At 36.9% G+C, this 22,366-nt stretch overlaps 1 protein-coding gene across 3 annotated transcripts in view; it reads right to left on the reverse strand.

The window, feature by feature from the left end:
• Nucleotides 1–22,366, reverse strand: part of NKAIN2 (sodium/potassium transporting ATPase interacting 2) — a 1,356,778-nt gene that overhangs the window by 221,234 nt on the left and 1,113,178 nt on the right. For all 3 annotated transcript variants that reach the window (XM_069076922.1, XM_069076923.1, XM_069076924.1), the window contains one exon: nt 20,712–20,912. In XM_069076922.1, the coding sequence (XP_068933023.1) occupies nt 20,712–20,912 (201 nt within the window). The remainder of the gene's footprint in view (nt 1–20,711; nt 20,913–22,366) is intronic.

Consider the following 22,366-nt stretch of genomic DNA (forward strand, 5'->3'; position numbering starts at 1 on the left):
TGGGGGGGGGGAAATGACAAAATGGATGGTTGATTGTCCTCTAGGTATAGAAATGTTGAGAAGGGTAATGAAACAGAAAGATTTGGGGAGAGAAGTTAAGGGGGCTCACAATGAATGGTTTGGATCTCAGTAAAGTAGGAATAAGGTTTTCTGCAGTGAATAAAAGTGTGTATATAGGTGAGGCACCAGGAGCAGAGAAAAGGGTGCTGAAGAAATGCACGAATATTAAAAACAATTTTTGTTGTTTGCTACAAATAGTAGGCGGAGTAAGTAGCATTGGTTAATGAATAGAAGGGACTTGGTCTTTTCTAAAAGATATTTATCAATCAAATGTTATCTCAAAGTTTGGAATATTGGGGCAGGTAGGTGGCACAGTGAGTAGAGCACCGGCCCCAGAGTCAGGAGGACCCCAGTTCATTCTGGCCTCAGACACTTAACACCCACACAAAAAAACTAGCCATGTAACCTTGGTCAGGTTGCTTAACCCCAATTGCCCTCCAAAAGGCAAAAAAAAAAAAAAAGTTTGGAATATTGAAGTATGAATGTTGAAGCACTGCCATATAAAGCAAAGAAACATAGATTAGGAATTTAGAGATGTGAGTTCTAGTCCTCCCTGGTCAACAAATAGGCTTATGATAATAACAGATAACTTTCCCTCTCTAAGACTCAGTTTCCTCATCCGTAAAATGATAGATTTATTTTAAATTATGTCTGATGTCCCATATTCCTATAAAATTCCTTGACTTTCTAAATAATATTTGACAAATGTGATCAAAAGGAAAGTCACTAGTCCATACTTGAAAATAATTTTCCTATACTGTAATCTAACTGCATCATGAAATTACGTATTTATAAAAGTGATTGTGAATTTTTTTTTTACTATTTCCCTTGTTTCTGATAACATTTCCTAATTTTGTTGTTATTGTCATGTTGTTCAGTTGTGTCTGACTCTTTGAAACCTTGTGGAACATACTGTCCCTGGGTTGTTTTTTTTTTTTTTTTGGCAAAGATACTGGATTGATTTTCTATTTCCTTTTCCAGTGGATTAAGGTAAACAGAGGTTAAATGACTTACTTAGGGTCACATAGCTATTAAGGGTCTCAGGGTAGATTTGAATTCAGGTCTTCCTGACTCCAAACCCAGTGCTTTATCCACTGAGTTGCCTCAACATTTCCTAATTAGAATGAAATAAAATATTTGTTGTTACATCGTTTATGGAAGGAGACAGTTCCTTTAGAACACAATAATAGTTCTATTTTAACATGAATCTTCCCCACACATTAGGCAAATAGTCCATTGAAACCACTTTACTTCTGTATTTGAAAGTGTTAAATTAAAAAAAAAAGTGAAATAAATATTCTAAATCCTATGCTGGCAAATAGACTTGTAATTCAGTTACACCTATTTGCATGGGTGATTTTTTCTATGCATATTTTGAAAGTTTGAATTTCTAAACAGATTTTAATTTGTTCTCTCTTGCAAGAAGAGTCTTCTGGTAGCCTGAGTATTGTTTAAAAGGAAAATCCAAGAAGTTAATGGCTACATGTCAAAGTTCTGGTATTTACATCATGTTTAATGTGAAGAATTTAAAATAAGGCTGCCATATCTTTTATTTTAATGCAGGCATCCCACACCCTAAGGGCTTACGACATAGTTGACATTCAAACAGCAATTGCTGAATGAATGAATGTACAGTTACCTAATAAGATTAAAGGTAGGTGAAGTGAAATTATAATCTTAGCTAGATATTACAGTTATCTCTTTCCCATCACAGGGAAATCTGGAAAATCTACATAAAATTTTATGGTCCTCCCTTTGCACCAGAGAAATTCTGAAATTTTTTCTTTTTCTTTCATGGAGTGTTTACAGTATTAAAAGATATGTTGATTATACATAATTTTTATGTATTTCTGATTTTCTAAAACTTTTTTGTGCTGTCTGCTGACCTTTGCATATCATCTGCAGCTTCGACAAAACTCCCTCCAAATTCCCATTTAATTTCTTAGGCTGACCTGTGATATATAGAAACCACTAAGGGGAAAGTCAGAATACGGAAGGATAACTGTACAACCTTCTTTGGCTTTGGCCAAGATTATCTAGGTATTTCTCACCTATGTCCCTCCTAACTTATAAGGAAAAGGAATAAGAGTTTTGAAGTATTTTTTCATAGTCCCTGAGAGAAGAGAGTGAAAATAAACAAGGAGCATAATTATTAGCTTAATCATTGGGGAAAAAACACTTCAAACTTCAGGTTCCTATAAGAAACAGTCTCAAAGTTTTTCATTCAGGTTTGAAAGAGTTGTACAGTTGAAAGGATATCTGAACATTAGATCTCAAAAGAAAACGGAAATGGAGGCAAAGTTAGGAGTCCAAAAAATACTTTCTGATTTTCTGGTATTACCATCTTGCCTGGCACCAGTATCTGTGATTAACCATTTCTGTGACTAAATAATAAGGGCTAACATTTACATGGTACTTTAAGGTTTGCAAAATGCTTTACATGTGTTAACTCATTTGATATTCACAATAATCCTGCAAGTTAGGTGCTCTTAATACCCACATTTTACAGATGGGGAAACTGAGACTGACTTACCCAGGGACACACAGCTACTAAGTGCCTGAAGTGGTATTTGAACCCAAGTCTTCTCCAATTGCAACACTCTTTTACCTAATGGTCTCCATATCTATAATTTTCATTACTGGAATCATTTTGATGGAAAATTCTCCTTTTATTCAGTCACGGGCATTTCCCTGTCTCTGATATCAGAAGTGGGAGACTAATTAGTTGCCCACGAGAAAGACCCTGTCCTCCATAAAACTCTATTCTTTCTGATTTCTGTGCAAGCCTAGTAGGTAGGCTACCTTTAGCTGCTTTCTAGATAAGAGTTGTCAAACATGCTGTCCAGGCCATGTACACTCCTGTGTCTTGAACCAGATTAAAAAGTGATTGAGAAATATTTAACAAAGTAAATAAAAATACAATGGTTCATAGATAATGTTAACATATGTTTTTTTAGATCCCTATGTGCAGTTGTATCCCATTGTATTTGAGTTTGACACTACTGCTCTAGGTGATCCTAATATGTGGACTATCTTAGCATATAGTTCAGAGCCATAGTGTATTGCCTTCTGCCCAGTTCTGAAGGTGTTGGCACCCAGGTCCAGTATGGAGGGGTCTTTCTGCTGCCACGGTAAAAGAAAAAAGACTCCAGCCACTTCACACTAGTTATGATGAATAACTAGAGAAATAAAGATACGATTCCAAGACCAACAACTATGGCTCTAAAGAGTCTTGGTCTAGCCTCTTCCGAATCATATCATGGCTCAGAGACCACTGTTCTTCAGTATAGAACACTTCAAGTTGTACCCTTTCCTCCTCTTCCTTGCTTTCTCTTGTGTTTCCACTCACATATGGCCCCTAAGACTCAAGTCTTCCCTTGAGTTAAAACACACTATATTAAGGTCTTTTATTTTAAACATCACTGGCTGGTCTGACTCTTTTGTAAAAGCTCCTCTGAAACAAAATTGACACAAAATATTTGGAAAATGATTGAATACAATAATAGGAACCCCCCCTCCATATATGTGTGTGTATACATGCACACACATGCTCACATATATGTCTGTATTTATGTATGTACATACACACATGCATACATACATGTAATCCTTAACTCTTCCAAGAGGTAGTCATATTTCCAGTTTAATACAATTCTAATCAATTTTTTTACTTCCATATTTTTAGCTTTGGTTTACATGACCTCAACCTCATACCTCCTTCCCATTTCCAAATCTCCTTAAATTGGTTTTCATTGTCTCTACTATATGGTACTAAACCCCCTTAGGCTAGTATTCATGAATATTCAACCACTGTAATTGATGCCTTTAACCTCTCTAATTCCATCTTTCATTGATCACTCTCTCCAGTCTAGTCCAGTCACCTTGCTTACCATGTAGAGTAATAAATAATGAGCAAGAACTCAAGAAGTGAAGGTTTTAGTCACAACTCCTCTTTCCTAACTTCCTGTAGGTCCTTGTCAGTCATGTAATCTCTCTAGGTTTCAACTTGTTCATCATAAAAAAAGATGAGATTGAAGAAGAGAAGCATGTAAAAGACCACAACAAGGGCTGAGGCTCAGTAGCATGTAACTTGCCCATGGTCACATAGTACAAGTGTCAAAGGTGAGACTGAACCCAGGTTTCCCTGACACCATCCATCATTCCATACTGCCCCTCAGTTTTCAGGTCAATTATCTGACTAACGGGATTTTCCTTAGCTAGTGCATGGGTGATGATTGGCATTTACATTGCCTCCTACAGTAGACAATATTTGCCAGCTGTATGGAATTTCATTGTTTAATTGTAAGACTATTGTTGCCTTCCAATGACAGTGACATATGAATTTCATTCATATCTCACCATAGTGAGTCATGAAACATCATATTCTTCTGAAGAATTCAAGTTAAAGGACACCCATAGGGTAATGGAGAGGCTCATGGCTGTTGCGAGTAGGATGTTACCAAAGAAGAGGTATACAGAAGTAACATAAAGTCAGATATATGTGAGCAAAAAGAAACTGCACCGATTATGTAATGATAGCTAGGGACAGACTATGTCCTCTGTTGATCTATATCCCATGTCAAGAGATCTAAAGTAAGGCACCCAACTTTCTGGTGGGGCCTCCAGTGAAGGATACACTGGAGGATGTGGATGAGAATTGCATGGGATAGGTATCACCCTGCAGAGGATAGACCTCTGAAAATAATGAAGAGCAGAAATGTGACTTAGGGATGTGACCTATGGCTCTGATCAGGTACGACTCAGTGACAGAAAATCTGGAGCGTTTTTGAGCTGGATACTTCAGGTAATATAAATTCCTCACAGTAGGAAAGAAGGAAACAATTTGTGGTAAAGGTAAAACAGATGGAACCAGCTCCCATTTTAAAGACTTTCATCTACAACCATATGAACTGTGCCAGATGGTCATATCATTCCTGAAATCTAGTTGATGACAAAGGTGAAAATGGAAGTTAAAGTTCAACTTCTAGGGTTTCCTGAGGAAATTTCCAATACCAACTGGACTTCTTGGGAATAACTTTGAAGTATTAGTCATAGCTTCAATGGGCATAAGAGAAACTAACCGACATAACCTAGCCAAATATTAGTTAAAGGTGGGAATGTTGTGAGGTTCAAATAGAGTTATGTATGTCAAGTACTTTGCAAATCTTAAAATGCTATATGAATACCAGTTTATTGTTGTTGTTATTATTGTTCTTTTTTATTATGATTATCATTATTAGCCAAGAGTTACAGCTTCCAGTTTGGGTGATGACTTCATTCCCTGAGCCTTCTACTGCTTCTGAACTTAAGCAATATTTTTTTTTAGGGAAATATAGGAGTGTGCTGGTAAACATTTAACAACCCAGATCTGGGGTTAGGGGTGGGAAATGTACGTGCATGCACTTTTAAGTTTAATCCACATTATTAACACTTTCTAAACTCTGGATAAAAACAAAACAAAAAAAATCAAACCCTGATTTGTAGCTTGTTGATTTCTGAGGTGTAAATGATCACACTGAAATTTTAATAATCAATTTTCTAGAGAAGTTAGAAGTTTGCTCCAGTAAACCCTAGTTAAATGACTTAACAATGATATCTTAATTCACCTTATGATTGGAGATATTTAGATCTACCCTATCTTTTTAACTTATTCAAGTTAAAATAAAAAGCAAAAGGTCACATTTCATTGCATAGTGAGTTATAATCTCATCTCAAAGCAAACTTCTCCTTGTACTTAAATTGACCTCAATTCCTACCTTGTCTGGATCCTTGCCAGAGTTCAGGTTATAACTTAATTATATTCATCCTTGCTAAACCAGAAGAAACTAAAATGAAATGGTGACTTTGGTGCATGAGGCCAAAATCAATAACCATTAAGTGAATGAAGACATTTTTAATCAAACGAGCAGGGAGTTCCAAATGACTCACCACGTCACCCCTAAAATTCTGGGTGTAGAAGTGAGGGAAGAGAATTTGGACTGAGACTCATACAATATTCCATAGCTACTTTTTTTTACTCTACAACAAGAGAAAATATTTTGACACCCGTGATTTAAAGGCAACCAAATTTAGGAACTAAACTGTAAGCAAAAATATAGCAACATGCCATGCATTGAGTCTTCTAGGAACCCATTTTAAATTTCTTGAAGTAGATAGCTAGAAGAGAGGGGGGAGGAAACAGATAATGGGAAAAATTTTTTTACCTATTTTGAGTGCTTGACTTCCTCTAATCATGTCCCTGGCACCATGTAAATGCCACGTACCATTTCCCATACAGCTTGGATATAGCAGATGTTGATATTAAAGTATATAGGTTACAGTGGAAGGATATTGTTCCAGAATGAAAAAAGAAGGGGCTGGTATGAAAAAAATGATTTTCCCATTTTAAAGTTATAACTCCAATAATGGTTTTTTTTTGTTGTTCTTGTTTGTTGTTTTGTTTCTACCATGGGGTAGAAAGATGAAGAGATTAGAGAGGAAAATAACAGTACTTCAATTCTAAGCTTAAAAAAAAATCAGCTGCAATATAAATGGAGAATGTGTGGGCTGGTTCTGCAGAAACTTCTCCTCCCTCTCTTCTCAAACCTCAGGGCTTCATATTAAATGGAACAAATCACATCCTTAATGGTTCTGCTCTGTTTGGTACAGCTGCATGCTGCAGGTGGTGCCCTAAAAATATAGTTTGTTTATTTTGTCATACAGTAGTCTGGAAAGTGGTACCTAGAAATGCAGCCACACCCCTCTTTTCCTTTCTTTGACTCAGGAGATGAAAAGTCAGGCCTGGCACAGAAAGATCTGAGGAAGAAGGATGCATAGTGCTTGAGGCTTAGCACTGGATATACTCCATTTTCTCTGGTGCCTTGGAGAAAAATTGACAAGCTGGCTATCTGTCACTGAGGTCACTGACAGTGTCAGTGAAGCAAACATCCAACCTCTGTTGGACAAAAGCCTCATGTTCCCATCAATATTAACATCTGTCAGCATATGCTGAAGAGAAAAAAAAATGAAAGTTTCACTATCTTTAAGGTTAAATATAAAACAAAGGTTCAATACTTTATGCTTCAAGAGAATCTAGAAGGGATTTTAATTATATGAGATATTAAAACAATTTCTTTTTAATTTATGGGTATTATTCTAAACCCCTTTGTGTTAAATAAGCATTTTTAAGAGATCCTCAAACATTTTGAGCTTGATATTCTACACCTGAAGTTACCTGATGGCTGCTGGAAATTCTTGATTATATATATATATTTTTTTTGGAGGGGGGGAAGACAAGGCAATAGGGGTTAAGTGACTTGCCAAAGTCACATAGCTAGTAAGAGTGTCCAGTGTCTGAGGTCGGATTTGAACTCAGCTCTTCTCGAGTCTAGCTGCCCCTTGATGGATATTTCTAAATGTGTGATATGTGTATAGTACCATACAACTGTAAGAGGGAAGAGGCAAGACAGTATAGTAGAGTGAGTACTGGATGGGAATCAGAAGACCTTGGTTGTAATCAATCTGTCAATCCATCAACAAGCACATCCATTATATGTTATGTACCATAATAGCTGGAGATAGAAAGACATAGAGTTAAACAGTCCCTGCCCACAAGAGCTTGTATTTGATAAGGAGAAGAGAACATACCTATGTAATTACATACAAAATATGTACAAAATAAATATAAGGCAATAATTTGAACATGGGCACCTAGGTGGTACAACAGCTAGAGTGCTGGGCCTAGAGTCAGGAAGATTCTTCCTCTTGAGTTCAAATCTGCCCTCAGACATTTATTAGCTGTGTGACCCTGGACAAGTCACTTAACCCTGTTTGTCTCAGTTTCCTCATTTGTAAAATGAACTGGAGAAGAAAGTGGCAAACCACTCCAATATCTTTGCCAAGAAAACCCCAAATGGGGTCATGAAGAGTTGGACACAATTGAAAAATGACTGAACAAGAAATGATTTGAACAAGAATCAGGAAAGGCCTCATGTAGAAGGTCTTGCTTGAATTAAACTCCAAAGAAACTAGGGTTTCTAGATCCCAGCTAGAGTACAGCTCTGTCTTCTTCTAAACTCATTTAGTCTATTACAAGTTTTAATAATTTCTCTGGGGGAAAAAGTGACTGATAACAATAATAATAGCTATATAATAACTATATATAATAATAATAACAATAATAATAATACATAACAATAATAAAAATACAGTTTTAAAGTTCATGAAGCAACTCAGTTATTATCATCCCATTTGACCCTCATATCAACCCTTAGAGGAAGATGCCATTATTGACCCCATTTTATAGATGTGGGAACTGAGGCAAAGAGAAGTTAAGTCACTTATCTAAGGTTACATGCTTGGACTAACTACTAAACCACTGCTTCCCACAGTGACCACAGATGCATGTTGGGAAATTGTGCCCAGAAATGCTAGAACAAAGTAGGTGATGCCCAGTTAGAAAAAGAGAATGGAATTGGGTTTTGGTGCTGGAAGGAACAATAACTTGATGGAAGGGGAAAGGGAGGGAATAAGCATTTATTTATCATCTACTATTTGTCGGACACTGTGCTAAGTGCTTTACAAATATGATCTCATTTGATCCTTACAAGAACCATGGGAGGTAGGTGCTATTATTGTCATCCTTATTTTAAAGATGAGGAAACTGAGGCAAACAGAGGATAAAGAATATGCCCAGGGTCACACATGTAGCAAGTATTAGAGGATACATTCAAACTCAACTTCTCCTGACTTCAGGTCCAAGGCTCTATCCATTGAGCCACTTGGCTACTACCTAGAAAATGTGTGGCTCTGAGTGCTATCACCTTTCCTGACTAGGGACCATTTCTTTACAATCTCTGCTCATGCTAGTGAATAACTGTCACAGAAAAATATATTTATGAACTTTTAAAAAAAAACTATAAAACATCTGAATGAACACCAATATAATTGAGATTGGCTGATTTTTCTATGGTGATAAAATAGGTCATTTTTTTCTCCTTTGGAAAGCTACCTTTTTCAAGAATTGGAATAGCTAATGTTTTCTAGTGGTTTGGCAGCAAAGATAACAAAGACAATTTGGGCTTAAGGGGCCCCATCTGGAAATAGAGAAAGCACCAGAGAAGTCAAGTATGATACCATGATTCTACCCTTCAGAAATAGGAATGATGATGGTATTACTGACAGTGATGGAGAGAATGAGAGGAGAGGTGAAGGCTTGGGAGGAGAGTGAGCAAGTTTAGCATCAGACATGTCAGAGAGACAGGAAGAGATAAATTGATGGAGAATGGTGGAAGAGAAAGAGGGTAAAAAAAGAAATCTCAGGGAAACACAAGTATAGGGAATGGATTAAAGAATGAAAAGATTGTACCTCTGAAGGAAATAAGGGAGAGAGAAAGGAAAGCTCAAAGTTTAATTATCCTTAAGATTTGTCTCTGTAATGTCCAATAACCTTTTGAATATGGAAAATAAAAACAAATTTCATCAACCAGTTTTGTCTAATAGCTTTATTTATTTTCACTGGATAGACGAATTATTTTCTTTAAATTTTGACCCAGTTAAGTGACTATACAAAGTTCAAGCAAACACATCTCAAACTGTCCCTTGCATGCCCCTGAGACTGCTGTTTTCTTCCAGGAGGTGTGCTTGCTCAAAAACAGACTAGTGAATATATTCCCTGAAATATAGAACTTAATAATAATAACAATAATAATAATAATGATAGAGTACAGGCCCTGAGAACCCCCCTGAACTCTCCTTGAATGGAATCTTCCTACTTGATCTGATGTTCCCAGGTTAGGCCTTTCATTATGCCTAAAACCGATTCTCTGTTACCCTTTAACCTAGTCTAGCCCTCCATTGCCTGTTATCTCTGGATTGCCTCCAGCTACTTCCCACCCTTGATCCTATCTCAGACCCCATTCTCTTGATTCCTGGCTCCCAAACTCTAGTTACCCCAGCCTACTGGCCACTCCCATCAAGACCCTCCCTAGACTTCTCCTCAAGTCATTCTAGACTACTTGGCCACCCCTATGTCCCTCCCACAGTCTTTTCTGTATATAAGATCCATCTTGTTTCCATGAAAGTGCTCAGATTCAATCTGGCCCACTTATATTAGCCTTACAAATGTTCAGATTCCTTTAGAGTCTACCCAATATGGCGGATCTTTAATAAACTTTGTTTTTCTTTGTCTGAAAGAAGGCTTGAGTTGAATTCATTTGGGTAGGTCGCTATTTCAGGGACCCAGCACCCCTAAACCTCAACAATAATAACTAGCCTTTATATAGTGCTTTAACACTTGCATAGTATTTTATATATGTGATCCTCACAATAAGCCAAGGAGGTGGGTGTAGTATTCTTCTCATTTTACAGATGAGGGAACAGGCTTAGACAGGATAAGTGATTTGCCAAGGGTTACTTTGCTAGTAAGGGTCTTAGAAATGTTTCAAACTCAGGTCTTTCTGACTCCAAATTCAGCACTCTTTCTACCAAACTGCTTAACTATCTAAGAATAAGGCAAAATTTATGTGGTCAAAATTAAAAGGTGTTAATAGATACTTAAACTGATGAAGGTAAGTCAGGTAGTATCAAGCACCTACTGAGCTCTCTAATAGGTACGAACAGAATTCAAGTATTTTTTTAAAGTTACACCTTTGCCAGTTTTACAGAATAGAGTAATGCACCCACAACTTTTTTCAGGTCTCTAAGTTAGAGTGGTTATATGATAGCATAATATAAGTCAGCAAGAAGAGGCCATATTACTGAATCAATAATTATTTTTTATGTTTTTCAGGGATCTATCTCTATGCAACAAAGAACCTGAGGTTAATTTGTATTAATTACAAAATGATAGGACCCAGTTACATAAAAGCCAAGAGAATGCTGCGATAAAAAGAATAGCCAGAAGCTGGTGTTATTGTCCATCCTTCATTCTTCAATGACATCACCAGTGTGATGCCTTGACTTGCATGTTCATTGGAATTGAGTGAGGTAAACCTGTGTAAAGTCAGCAGACTCATTCTCTCCTCTAGTCATCAGAGTCCAGTGATAAGACAAAGATCAAGACAACTGTTCATGGCCCAGGATGCAATTGGTGACCTTAGCCTTTCTAAATCAAGATCTTTCCCATGTCTCAGTTTGTCTGAGGCTAGGCCCATTCAATGACTAACCTAAGAACTGAGACCAAGGATGGCTCAATTTACCTTCCCAAAAATATCGATGTGGGAAGGGAAAAAAAGGGTGGTGAACCTGCAGCTTCAAGGCCACATGTGGCTTTCTAGGTCTTTGGGTGTAATCCTTTTATTAAGGGGATTTGTTTTATGAAGTTTGGATTCAGTCAAAGGGTTGCATTTATGGAACTAAAGGGCCACAGTTTCCCCACCCCTGCTAGAGTTTTTGGCCAGAACAGAAAACAATTGCTATTTATTCTCATTAAAAGTCATCAAAAGCTAAACAATGAGAGCCAGAATGATTTGGGTTTAAAAGCATAGTCAAAAATGTGTCCATTTAAAACTCTTAATCAGTAGCCTGTCAACTCCAATATTCCAATATCCAGAATCTGAATCTGGATTTGCATGAACAAGTTCTGACTGTAATGGCAATTTCAAAACAGAAAAATAAATTAAATTCTTTCTTTGGTTGATGTGCCCCCACCACAAATTTACTCTCAGAAGAATCTGTAAAAACAAGCTAATGCCAAATCTATAGATGTGAGTGAAACAGCCTCTAGTTCCTTTATAAGCACTGAAGATAATAGTGCATTTAGGTACAGGTCAGCCTTTATATGTTTCCACAGAGAATGCAGAAAACACATAAAACACTCAAAGTAGTCCAGAAAAAAACAAAAAACAAAACTTCAATATGATTTTTCTACCTCTCTGGTGAGTCTTACCATTTCTCAGACTCCTATATAGTTCCAAAGATGTTAGATTGAATTAGATTCCCCATGAAAAGAAAAATAAAACAATAACTGGACTTTCTAAAAAAAAAAAGAGCAGTATTTTAACATTCCAGACAGCCTTGATTTTACCACTCTTGCCCTCTATAATCCCATGTAGACATGAGCCCATAGGCTCATGTAATTGATATGGGAACTACCCAAATCATCTGCCATGTGTCAGCTTATTTAGAAATAATACCAGCATTTTACTCACATATACCTGATCTCTGCAATGAAGAGCATCTCTGGTATGTTCCTCTTACCTCCATAGACATTTATTCTGGCCCAACCAGATATTTAGTGATGTGACTTTGGAGACCCATTTATACAATTACCATTTGCCGAAAGGACCACATTTACTACTATATCCCCTATAGGGTTTAGAATAATATAATATTCTAATATAGAAATAAGAAACACTGAAAGCATATGAATGGATCATATGCATCTCAAGATCTATGAGTTCCACATAAGACAAAAAACCCAGAAATCATAGTGTTACAGAGCTGGCCGAAAAAGACAATGGGACAATCATTGAGGAATGAGAAGGAAAGGAAGATTAATTGTAAGCATGTGTCACATAACCAGTGGAGGAAAAGAGCTGTGTGGGTTGAGAAAAGTAGATAGACTTTAAAATCACATTTATATTGATACTAAAAAGCAAAGATGCAGAAGGAACATTACAGCTGAATGTTTTCCATACTGTATAAATACTGTTTTAGCTTAAAATTGTTTGCCCATTTTCGAAAATTCTTTTTTCCTCAAGTATTACATACTAAACAATAATTTATTCCACCTATTATATTTCTGTCCTTATCAATCTTCTTTACATTTTTCTTTGCAAATGCAATAGTTTTATTGTACAACACCAGAAAATGCCTTATTATTCTATAATCTAATACTGTGTTTGGCTTTCCTTGGGAGGAAGAAATCACTATCTAAATATTTTCCAGGCTAGCTTTGCATCTCAATAATTGCTACTAACTAAAGATTTCTTTTTTTTTTTTTTTTAAAGCAATTGGGTTTAAGTAACTTGCTCAAAGTTATATGGCCAGTTATTTCTGGATGTGGTGCTAAGTATCTGAGCCTAGATTTGATCCCCAGATCATCCCAACACTGGGGCCGGTGCTCTTACTCTCTGAGCCACCTGGCCCCCCCTAAAGATTTCTTAGAAGACAAAAATATTGTAAACTGAAATGGAAGTAATTTGTTTGCAACCAATTAAACCTTTAATTATATATGTACACATAATATCATATTGCATATATGTTAAATATACATACATATATACACATAATCATAAATATATACTATGATTTATTATGATTTGATGGAATTCCTTATTGCCTTTCTGATATTGAGATTATAAAAAGTACATGAAAAGAATAAAATTGCATATTGTTCACCATACGTGGGACATACAGACAACCCTCAATTTAATATCTCCTATTAACAAAGGAGCCTTTAATTACTTGTAATTAGTTATGGGCAACTGTTCAGATCCTCACAATCACCTTGAATAAAATCATATCTTTCCATGCGTCTCTGTAATGTAATGCTAAGGAAAGGCAACTTCCCAAGGTTCAAAATACCAGCATAGGTGCTCTCCATTTTACTCAGTGACAAACCAAGAACCAAGAAGATCAAAACATGACATCATTCAAAATATGTCATTTACTAAGTGTGATTAAAAATAATCTGCAAGTACTACCGCACCCCAGGACCTTCCAATCATTCAATCAATTACAAAGTCCCTGTTCTAAATACTACTCCACCCCTAGGCTGTACCTTCATTTAGTCCACCACAAAGCCCCTCTTCTCAAATGGAGATTAGTTTCCAATCTAAGTAAAGTACATTCATTTGTTCAACCATAGAACACAAAAAGGTCAAAAGTTCCCCACCCCTGGATCACAATTGAATCTACCCCAGAGTTACATCAAGTTTAAGCACAGCACTTAATACCCAAATGGAGGTCTTTTCTTCATCTTGACACAAGGCAAGTTCTCAGCAATCTTAGTTCCTGGGGAGACAAGGCTTAGCAAGGCCACAAGATACATTGCCAGTCCCTTCATTAATTCATCCTCTGTCTGTAGAATAGTCCTAGAACCCCTGAAAACATTAGCAAAACCCTCTCCTAGATTTCTGTAAACATACAACAAGAAAATCCTTCTTCAGGGCTTCTGAACCAACAGAAAGGTTCCCAGACCCCTGCAACAGCACTGTCCTTCACCAGTGGACAGTATTCACTCTGTCTGCAGGACAGTCTCCAGACCCCTGCAACAACAGCACTGTCCTTTACCAGTGGACAGTATTCACTCTCTGTCTGCAGGACAGTCTCAGGAGCTCTTAGCCAACAGCCAGGTTCCAGGACTTCTTCAACAGAAGGACTGTCTTTCACCAGTGGACAAATCTGGCAAAACAACATCAAAACAGACAGACAAAGTACCAGCAAAACAGCCATGTCTCCTCAGTCCTTGGCAGCTCAGGGGGCAGGTCTCAAAAGTCCAGGGCAATTCAAAGCGGCCACCAGCAATCCTTCTCAGTCTCTCTCTCTGCCTCCATGAGGTGCTGCTTCCAAAAAAGTTCTTCCGCCTCTCTCTTGTCTCTCCAAAATCTACGTCACCAGCTCCTCCCAGTTCAGTACTCTCTTTTCACATCAACACATCCATCCCACAGGTGGGATTAACAAGCTCTGGGTTTTAACACAATCAATTTGAAAACCAAGCCAATACAGGGGGATCTTTATGTTCCATTACTATCACAGTCTCCCATTATTTTATTTATTTTTACATTTTAATTTTGTTTTCCCATAGAGTATCTTCTAATGAATTTACTATTATTTATGTGAATTGGGTCAGGAGATGCTGGTTCTGAAAGTGATTTTTTGGCACCCCAAAATAGAATGGAAAATGAATAGTAAGAATATATATATATATATATATACACACACACACATATATACATACATACATACACACACACACACACACACACACACACACACACACACACACACATATATATATAAATAACTTTACTCCTTCATTTCCCTAGGCACATGAGAACAGCAGTTTGGCAAGTGGTGTTCCAGGGATCTACAAATACTAAGAACATCCATAAGAAGTAGTGGATTTGATCTGGGAGGATTTTGTTTTTCCCTCCCAGAGCTTCCCCACAAGGAAAAGAAGGAAAAGTCTCATCAACGATAGCTACCATTTTGTAGTGCTTGAAGGTTTGCACAGCCCCTGTCATAGATGATCTCCGTGGAGCCTCACATTAACAGTGAAGTTGATGCTACAGTTATCATTATCCTCATTTGGTAGATAAGGAAATGGGCCCAAAGAAAAGCACCTAAGGAACTTGCTCAGGGTCATACAGTTAGTAAGGATTTGATCCTTACTAACTTTGATACAGGCAGGATTTGAATCTAAGTCTCCTTGATGCCAAATCCAGCAGTCTATGCCACTCTGGTAATCACTATAGTGCTCTTATTATCTTTATTGGCTTTATGTTGCTCACTGAGTCAAGTTTAGACTCTTCTGCCTGTCATTCAAAGCCATCTATAACCTGGCATTAAGGTCAGTTTACAGTGTCAGTTCATATAGTTCTGCTCCATGCATTCTAATCCTCCAGCCAATGGAGTGAATGTTTATTTTAATGTGGTATTATAGCGAATGAATTCAGGAACATGGTGAGTAAATAACTTGTCCACAATAATAAATTAGATTAGTGTGGAGCTCAAACTGGAAATCAAGAATTCCTAACACCTAGTTAGTCCGTTGCTTTCCCTCCCCTTCACCAACCAAACCACTAGATATTATTTGATGGAGAAAAAGGAAGCATAAGCTATGTTAATAGCAGTAAACATTAGCTCTAATTTAACTTTCCAGAGTCTTACAATCACATGCACATCTGCTCCTGCATTTACTCAGAAAGCACAACCATCAATTTAAAAGGATGCCTTTAAACAGTAAGCACTCAAACTGAAGGATGTGCCACCCACTTTTTAAAGGACTCACCCTTTCCAACAGGCAACTGAATCTGTGTAGGTAAAACTGTGCATTTCTACCACTTGAAGTGATATTCTAGCTACCTGATATTGGCTGGAGGAATTTAGAGGAATTCAGAAGGGAGGAAAAGGTCAAACAGGTGTTCAATAGGAAGGTGGCTCTCTTCTTTAAGGAGACTGGAAAGCAATGATTAATGTCTCTTGGCTACCATGGGATAAATCTATGCTTGGACTGTGGATAGCTTGTGAGATACTGCTTGCTTTCATGTAGTTTCCAGTACCCAGTTGCATCAAGTAACTTCTGATCTCCTACCCATTTATTACTATCATGGCTCAGTGTTGTTTAGCTGTTTCCCTACATGAGAAGATCTTCAAACTGTAGTTTGCATCTGCCTGCCTCTCTCTGTCTCTCTACCTTTTCTCCCCCTTTTCTTCCTCCAGTCACAAAAAAGAAATAGAACATTGGTGCCTGTTGATGTGCTGGAAATGTAAGTCTAAACAAGTCTGTGTGACTTGTATGTTCACAATAACAGGGACTAGAGTAACATGTGTAGTAAGAGAAGAAAATCACAGGCTACTAAAACATTCAGGATACTCAGGAAAGGATCTGATTGCTTGTCATTCTGCAGCTTCTCTGTTACGTGTAAACTGAGGTCTTATCTAAGGAAGACAGCTGTTGTTCAGACATTGACACTACAAACATGTTTGTTATGTACTGAACTCACTAGTACGGAAATTGATGTATGGAAACTCACGTAAGTTCTATTTTCATATTCGTCTTCTAATGAACTAGTTGGAATTTTAGGTTTGTTTACCTTGATTTATGCAATATTAAGCTATTAGACCTTGAAATTGCACTAAGACTTTTGAAACCCCTTGTATATTTATGGATATATTGACATATATATATATACACACATATACATATATACATAGACACATACATATTTATGTTCCCACCCCAAAAATTGCAGTTGTCAGATTTTGATAGACTGAATAATTTAAGGCAAACCAAGGTTTGCTATTTGGAGGAATGCTGCTGGGAATATTTTTGTAATGTGAAGAATAACTTATTTGCTTTCACCTACCTTTTGCTCTATTATATGTCTACCCTGTTTTGTAAGTGTAGATTTGGATATTTCAGGTTTTATTCACTTAATAAACATTCATTAAATGCAAACTATATGTAATTCAAAATTATTTATGTGTGTCTGTATTGTATAATAACTGGGCCCAATTCAATTCAACATACATTTAGTAAGCTACTACTTACTACAAGTAGTGGGTGCAAACAGAAAAAAAAAAGCCCCCAGCATGTTGGCAGACTCCATCTGAAGAAATCAAAAGATGATGTGACCAAGTGAAGCAGAGAGTGAAGAATAGATGGGTTGGGTACACACTTTTGGAAAGATCTACATTGATGAAATCATAGATTTATTGAATCTTCAAAGGAAGTGTAAGACATTGTGCTAGTTACTAGGGCAGGGGTGGGGAACCTGTGACCTTGAGGCCATTTGGCCCTCTAGGTTTTCAAGTGTAGCCCTTTGGTTGAATCCAAATTTCGTAGAACAAATGCCCTCAATACTGTAAAACTTTGACTTAGTCCAAAGCCATACCAAAGGATCTAGAAGGCCACATGTGGCCTCAAGGACACAGGTTCCCCACCCCTGTACCAGGGCACCAAAGGAATCAAATAAACTTGTCCTCCCCTAAATTTGAGGGGCTTATGTTCTATTGGATTCCTATAGAATTTGATATAGTTGAAGTTATGGGCCAGGAAAATACTTTGGGATAAGCAATGTGATCTTGGATTTGGGGCATTACAGTCCAAGATAACACTTGGGATGTCATAATAGAATTTTGGCAGGACTTTCTGCTCTGTTGACAGCTGTATGATTAATAGGATCCCTCCTCAATTATATGTGTATCATACTAGTATACCTCCTCTTTTCTTTTGAATCCAGACAGAATCTGCCTTGTGTATGATACAAGATGCAAATGCAGATTATGTGCACATAATTTCATAACGAGACAAGAATTAATTGACAGCTGAACAATGGTGTGACAGGCATATTTAAAGGGCAAGAATGTGAGAGAGAGTGAGTGAACATGATGATAAAAAAGAGTTAGAGAGAATGGGAATTAATTAAGACCAGAAGCAAGACCAATACCCTGTGAACATTATTCTAAGCTGGATTAGCTCACTCTTACAGGATAAACTATAGGATATATATATATATATATATATATATATACACACATATATAAATGTATGTATATAGGATATACAAAAGATATATTTAGGATAGGATATACAAAGATGGAGTAGGAAAGAAGATTTATTTAACACTATGCTCCAGGCATTGTGCTAAGCACTTTACAAATATTTCACTTCTACCTCACAACAACCCTTACAAGATAGGTATGACATAGGTCCTATGTTCTCATGGGCTTTGTAATTCTGTAGATGCTTAGTAAGAGAAACAAAATCATTCTAAAGAGTCTCAGGGTATGATGAAGGAAGAATAAAGAGTTTGGACTCTTACGAGGCTAATATGAGAGTAGTTATGGCAAGAACCCTGAGGTTTTCCCTGAAGAAACAGGCAGTAAAGATTTGTTTTTTCTCATATATTTGGTGCTGGGAGATAAGCCAGGAGTTAAAAACAAGATGATATTAGGTGGAGGAACTAAACTAAGGTGGTAAGCTGGACAGAATTATACTCAGTAACTTCTGTGTGCTTGTATCTTGCTTACCTTCTAGAGAAGTCCTATAGAAGCTACTCACATCATAATTGTTTCTTTCTCCCTGCAAACTGATTGGATGAAGATTCAGATGGCAATAGAACGTAAGCTACATGAAGGCAAGAGATGTCTTTGTCTTTCTTTGCATCCTCATAATTAGCATAATGCCTGTTGCATAGTAAGGGCCTAATAAATGATTAATGATTGATTGAAAGACTATATAACAGATATACAGTGGATTCTCGAAAAGGAATCAGAGGAAAAACATCTTTTCTCTCTCTAATAGCCAGAGAAAATTAACATTCATGAAAAAATGGTATCCTTCTTTTTGTGGGTCACCATAGGCTAACACACAATGTTCAAGATATGTAGTTTTTTCTTAAAGCTCCGTACATATTTGGATTTTCCTATTCAAGAGAAAAGGCCTCATTAAAACCATTATAGTATTCTAGAATCCCAGTTTCCAATCTACTTATTCATATTTAAACCAGTCTACTTATTTTGCCATTCAGATATCCAGAGAAGAAAACAGAATGAGACTTACTTATTAGAAGATTATTCAATGTTTTAACCAAATACGCAATCCATTTCTCCCTCATTTTCTTGGCAATTGATTATGTATTTGCTTGCAGAGCATTCTAGAAAAAACTATGTGATATAATACCCTGGGGGTACCCTAAGTGGTATTTGAGGGATTTGAAGGAATTCATTTTTCTTCCTAAATGTCTAACCCGGGCATCAACATTCCAAAGAGAATTCTGTGTCAGTTAATAATCATTTAAGGACTGGACAACATATGCCACAATTTCACTGGCTAGAGAAGGATACATAAGCTAGACACTGTGGGCATACTATTGGGCAAGATTCAAAAGTAATTTTGTGCAATTTGGTCTATTGAAACAGGATGACTCATCAAAATGATGTCAATAGCATGAAGCAGCATGTCAAAATGGAAGGATTGGTAGACTAAGAGCTCTGAATTCAAAGCTAGCTTCCAAAACTACCTTGTGACCATGGGTAGGTCACTAGAGCTCTCAGAGTCTCAGTTTCCCCATCCCTAAAATGGGGATTACAGTACTGCTATTCTTTACCTCATAGCTATTGTGAGGTAACTTCTGTAAATGTGAACCATTGTTATTAGTACAGCTGAAGTGTAATGCTCTTAAAATGGTACTGTACAGTTGCTTTAAGTAAGACTAAAGAGGTAAGGTTAATAATCAAACACATGACTTAGGGAGGCAAGTGTGGTATAATGGATAATGTGCTGAACTTGGAATTAGGAAAATCTCGGTTCAAATTTCCCCTCAAACATTCAATAGCTCTGTGACTCAAGGTACACACTCAACCTATAGGGATTAATAAAATCTACCTCAGAGTGGTTGTGAGGACCAAATAAAATGATGTATAGGTAAAATGCTTTGCAAACTTAAGAGTGTTATATGATGGTGTTTAGTCACTTTTTAGTCATGTCTGACTCTTTATTCATCCCATTTGAGGTTTTCTTGGCAAAGATACAAGATGGGTTTGCTATTTCATTCTCTTGCTTATTTTACAGATGAGGAAACTGAGGTAAGCAGAATTTATACTATTTGCCCAGAGTCACACAGCTAGTAAGTGACTGAGGTCAGATTTGAACTCAGAAAAACGAGTCTGCCTGACTCCAGATTGTTATATAAATGTTAGCTATTATTCCAATCTATGAATAGAGATGTTGATAGAAAATTGTTTTTATTTCTTCCATTGAAGATCTATTTTCACTATATTTTTCCTTTTCAGATGATGTGACCTGCATCCTTTTTCTTTTTTTGCCACAGGAACATATTAAAAATATTTTTTCTTCTACTCTATATCAACTGGAATCACACCTAAAAGCATTCATGATGGCCACAGCAGAGAGAAAAAGAACCCAAAGCATATATAACATCCATTTCATACAATGAGTAAGACAAGAAGAAAATTCTAGCAGTAGTATTATTAATACTTACTGCAAGGATGATCTGGAGAGAACTGTGAGCCACTTCTATGTACTGGTACTCAAGCAAACACCCTGAGACCGTGATATAGCGATGGTCCTCTGGGGCCCAGTCAGGAGCTGGTGTCACTGACGTCACAGTACATCCTGGGCCATTCTCCATCCACCAAGAACGGTGCATTGAGATATTAAAAGTCAGAATCAGATCTGTTTCCTGTAAGAAGACAATTTACAGGGAAGAGAATTATTCCTTGAGCATCACTCTGCATACCCTGGGTTGATAACTGTTTTGTGTTTCCAATCCACTGTGAGAGGTGATCTCAGCCATCATACTGAAGGGGGAAGCATCCAAAGTAAAAGGCGATCAACTCCACTTAAAGATTATGTGTCTATGGACTCCACTTCTGAAGATTTGTCTGACAGACACAGTGCAATGAAAAATATCTTATTAGAAGTGGCTCAGCAGGAAAAAAATTCCCCATAGCTTATATCGCTTTCAGCAGTAGAAAGCATTAGTATTTAGGGACTCCTAAAGATTTCAAAGTGTGACCATTGAACCAGTTTACCACTTTGGATCTGGCATAATTCCATTTTGTTATGGAGCTGCTGTGCATTTCCTCTCTCTCAGAAGTACTCACTTTGGGGGAAAAATAAGAAAGATACTGATTTGAAATTAATTCCTCTTGGAAATTCAGGGTCATTTTGTATTCGGTCATGACTAATGGTACAACTGATAATAGCTTTCCCAAATGAATCCATAAATAATGTGACTCAGACTCATCCTCTTTAATATCTTACACAATTACTGATCATAACACAAGTCTACTCATTTCCCAACACAGGAGTTGCTATCACTCTTATCAAGAAAGATATCTGGGAAGTATTCATCTATCTTCATGAGGAGGGAAGCTACATCTTGATCAGTAGACAACATACTAGATGAAGGGTAATGTACTAGATATTGTCGAGAGGTAGAAAAAGAGCGGATGGCATGATCACTACCTTTCAGGAGCTTATAGATACTCATAAATATGTAAACATGAAAAGGCCTAGAGAAAAATAGTAAAGAACTAGAGAGAGAGAGAGAGAGAGAGAAGAGAGAGAGAGAGGAGAATTAGAAGCTCCTTTTTAGAAATACATGTGTGGATACTCTCTAATTTGGGAAATAGTAAGAATGCAAGGTTATCATCATTATTGTTACCAAGAAATATGTCTTACAATTATGTAGCAAAATCTATTTTTTCAACAAGTTTTCACAAATATTTTGACATTAGATGTTTACAGGAAGCATGGTAGATAGGGTACTAAATAAGAATTTTGCTTTTACATAGGAGGAAAACAAAGTACAGAGGAGATTAAATCCTTGACTAAATTCACCCATAATGCAATATACTGCAGATGCAGTATAAGAAACCAGATCTCCTAACTCTCATCTCTGCCTCCTTTTTCGCTAGATTACATAAAAGGAATTTAATGGCAGAACTGAAGTGGGAATGGCTTGGATACAGGGGGAAATTCTATGTAGCAAGAGCGTATAGCAACCATTTGCTATTTACATATTGGCTCCTCCAGAAATGTGAATTCATGAGGATAAATGATAACTTTTTAGGACAACAAATCTCAATGGAAAGTAAAATCATCCCAAAATAAAGTGGCTTCAATGTTTGG

This window comes from Petaurus breviceps, unplaced genomic scaffold, assembly GCF_028583685.1.
Source record: "Petaurus breviceps papuanus isolate PSGF00001 unplaced genomic scaffold, PetGlider_PUasm1.0 90977, whole genome shotgun sequence".
In the NCBI taxonomy this organism is placed as follows: Eukaryota; Metazoa; Chordata; class Mammalia; order Diprotodontia; family Petauridae; genus Petaurus; species Petaurus breviceps.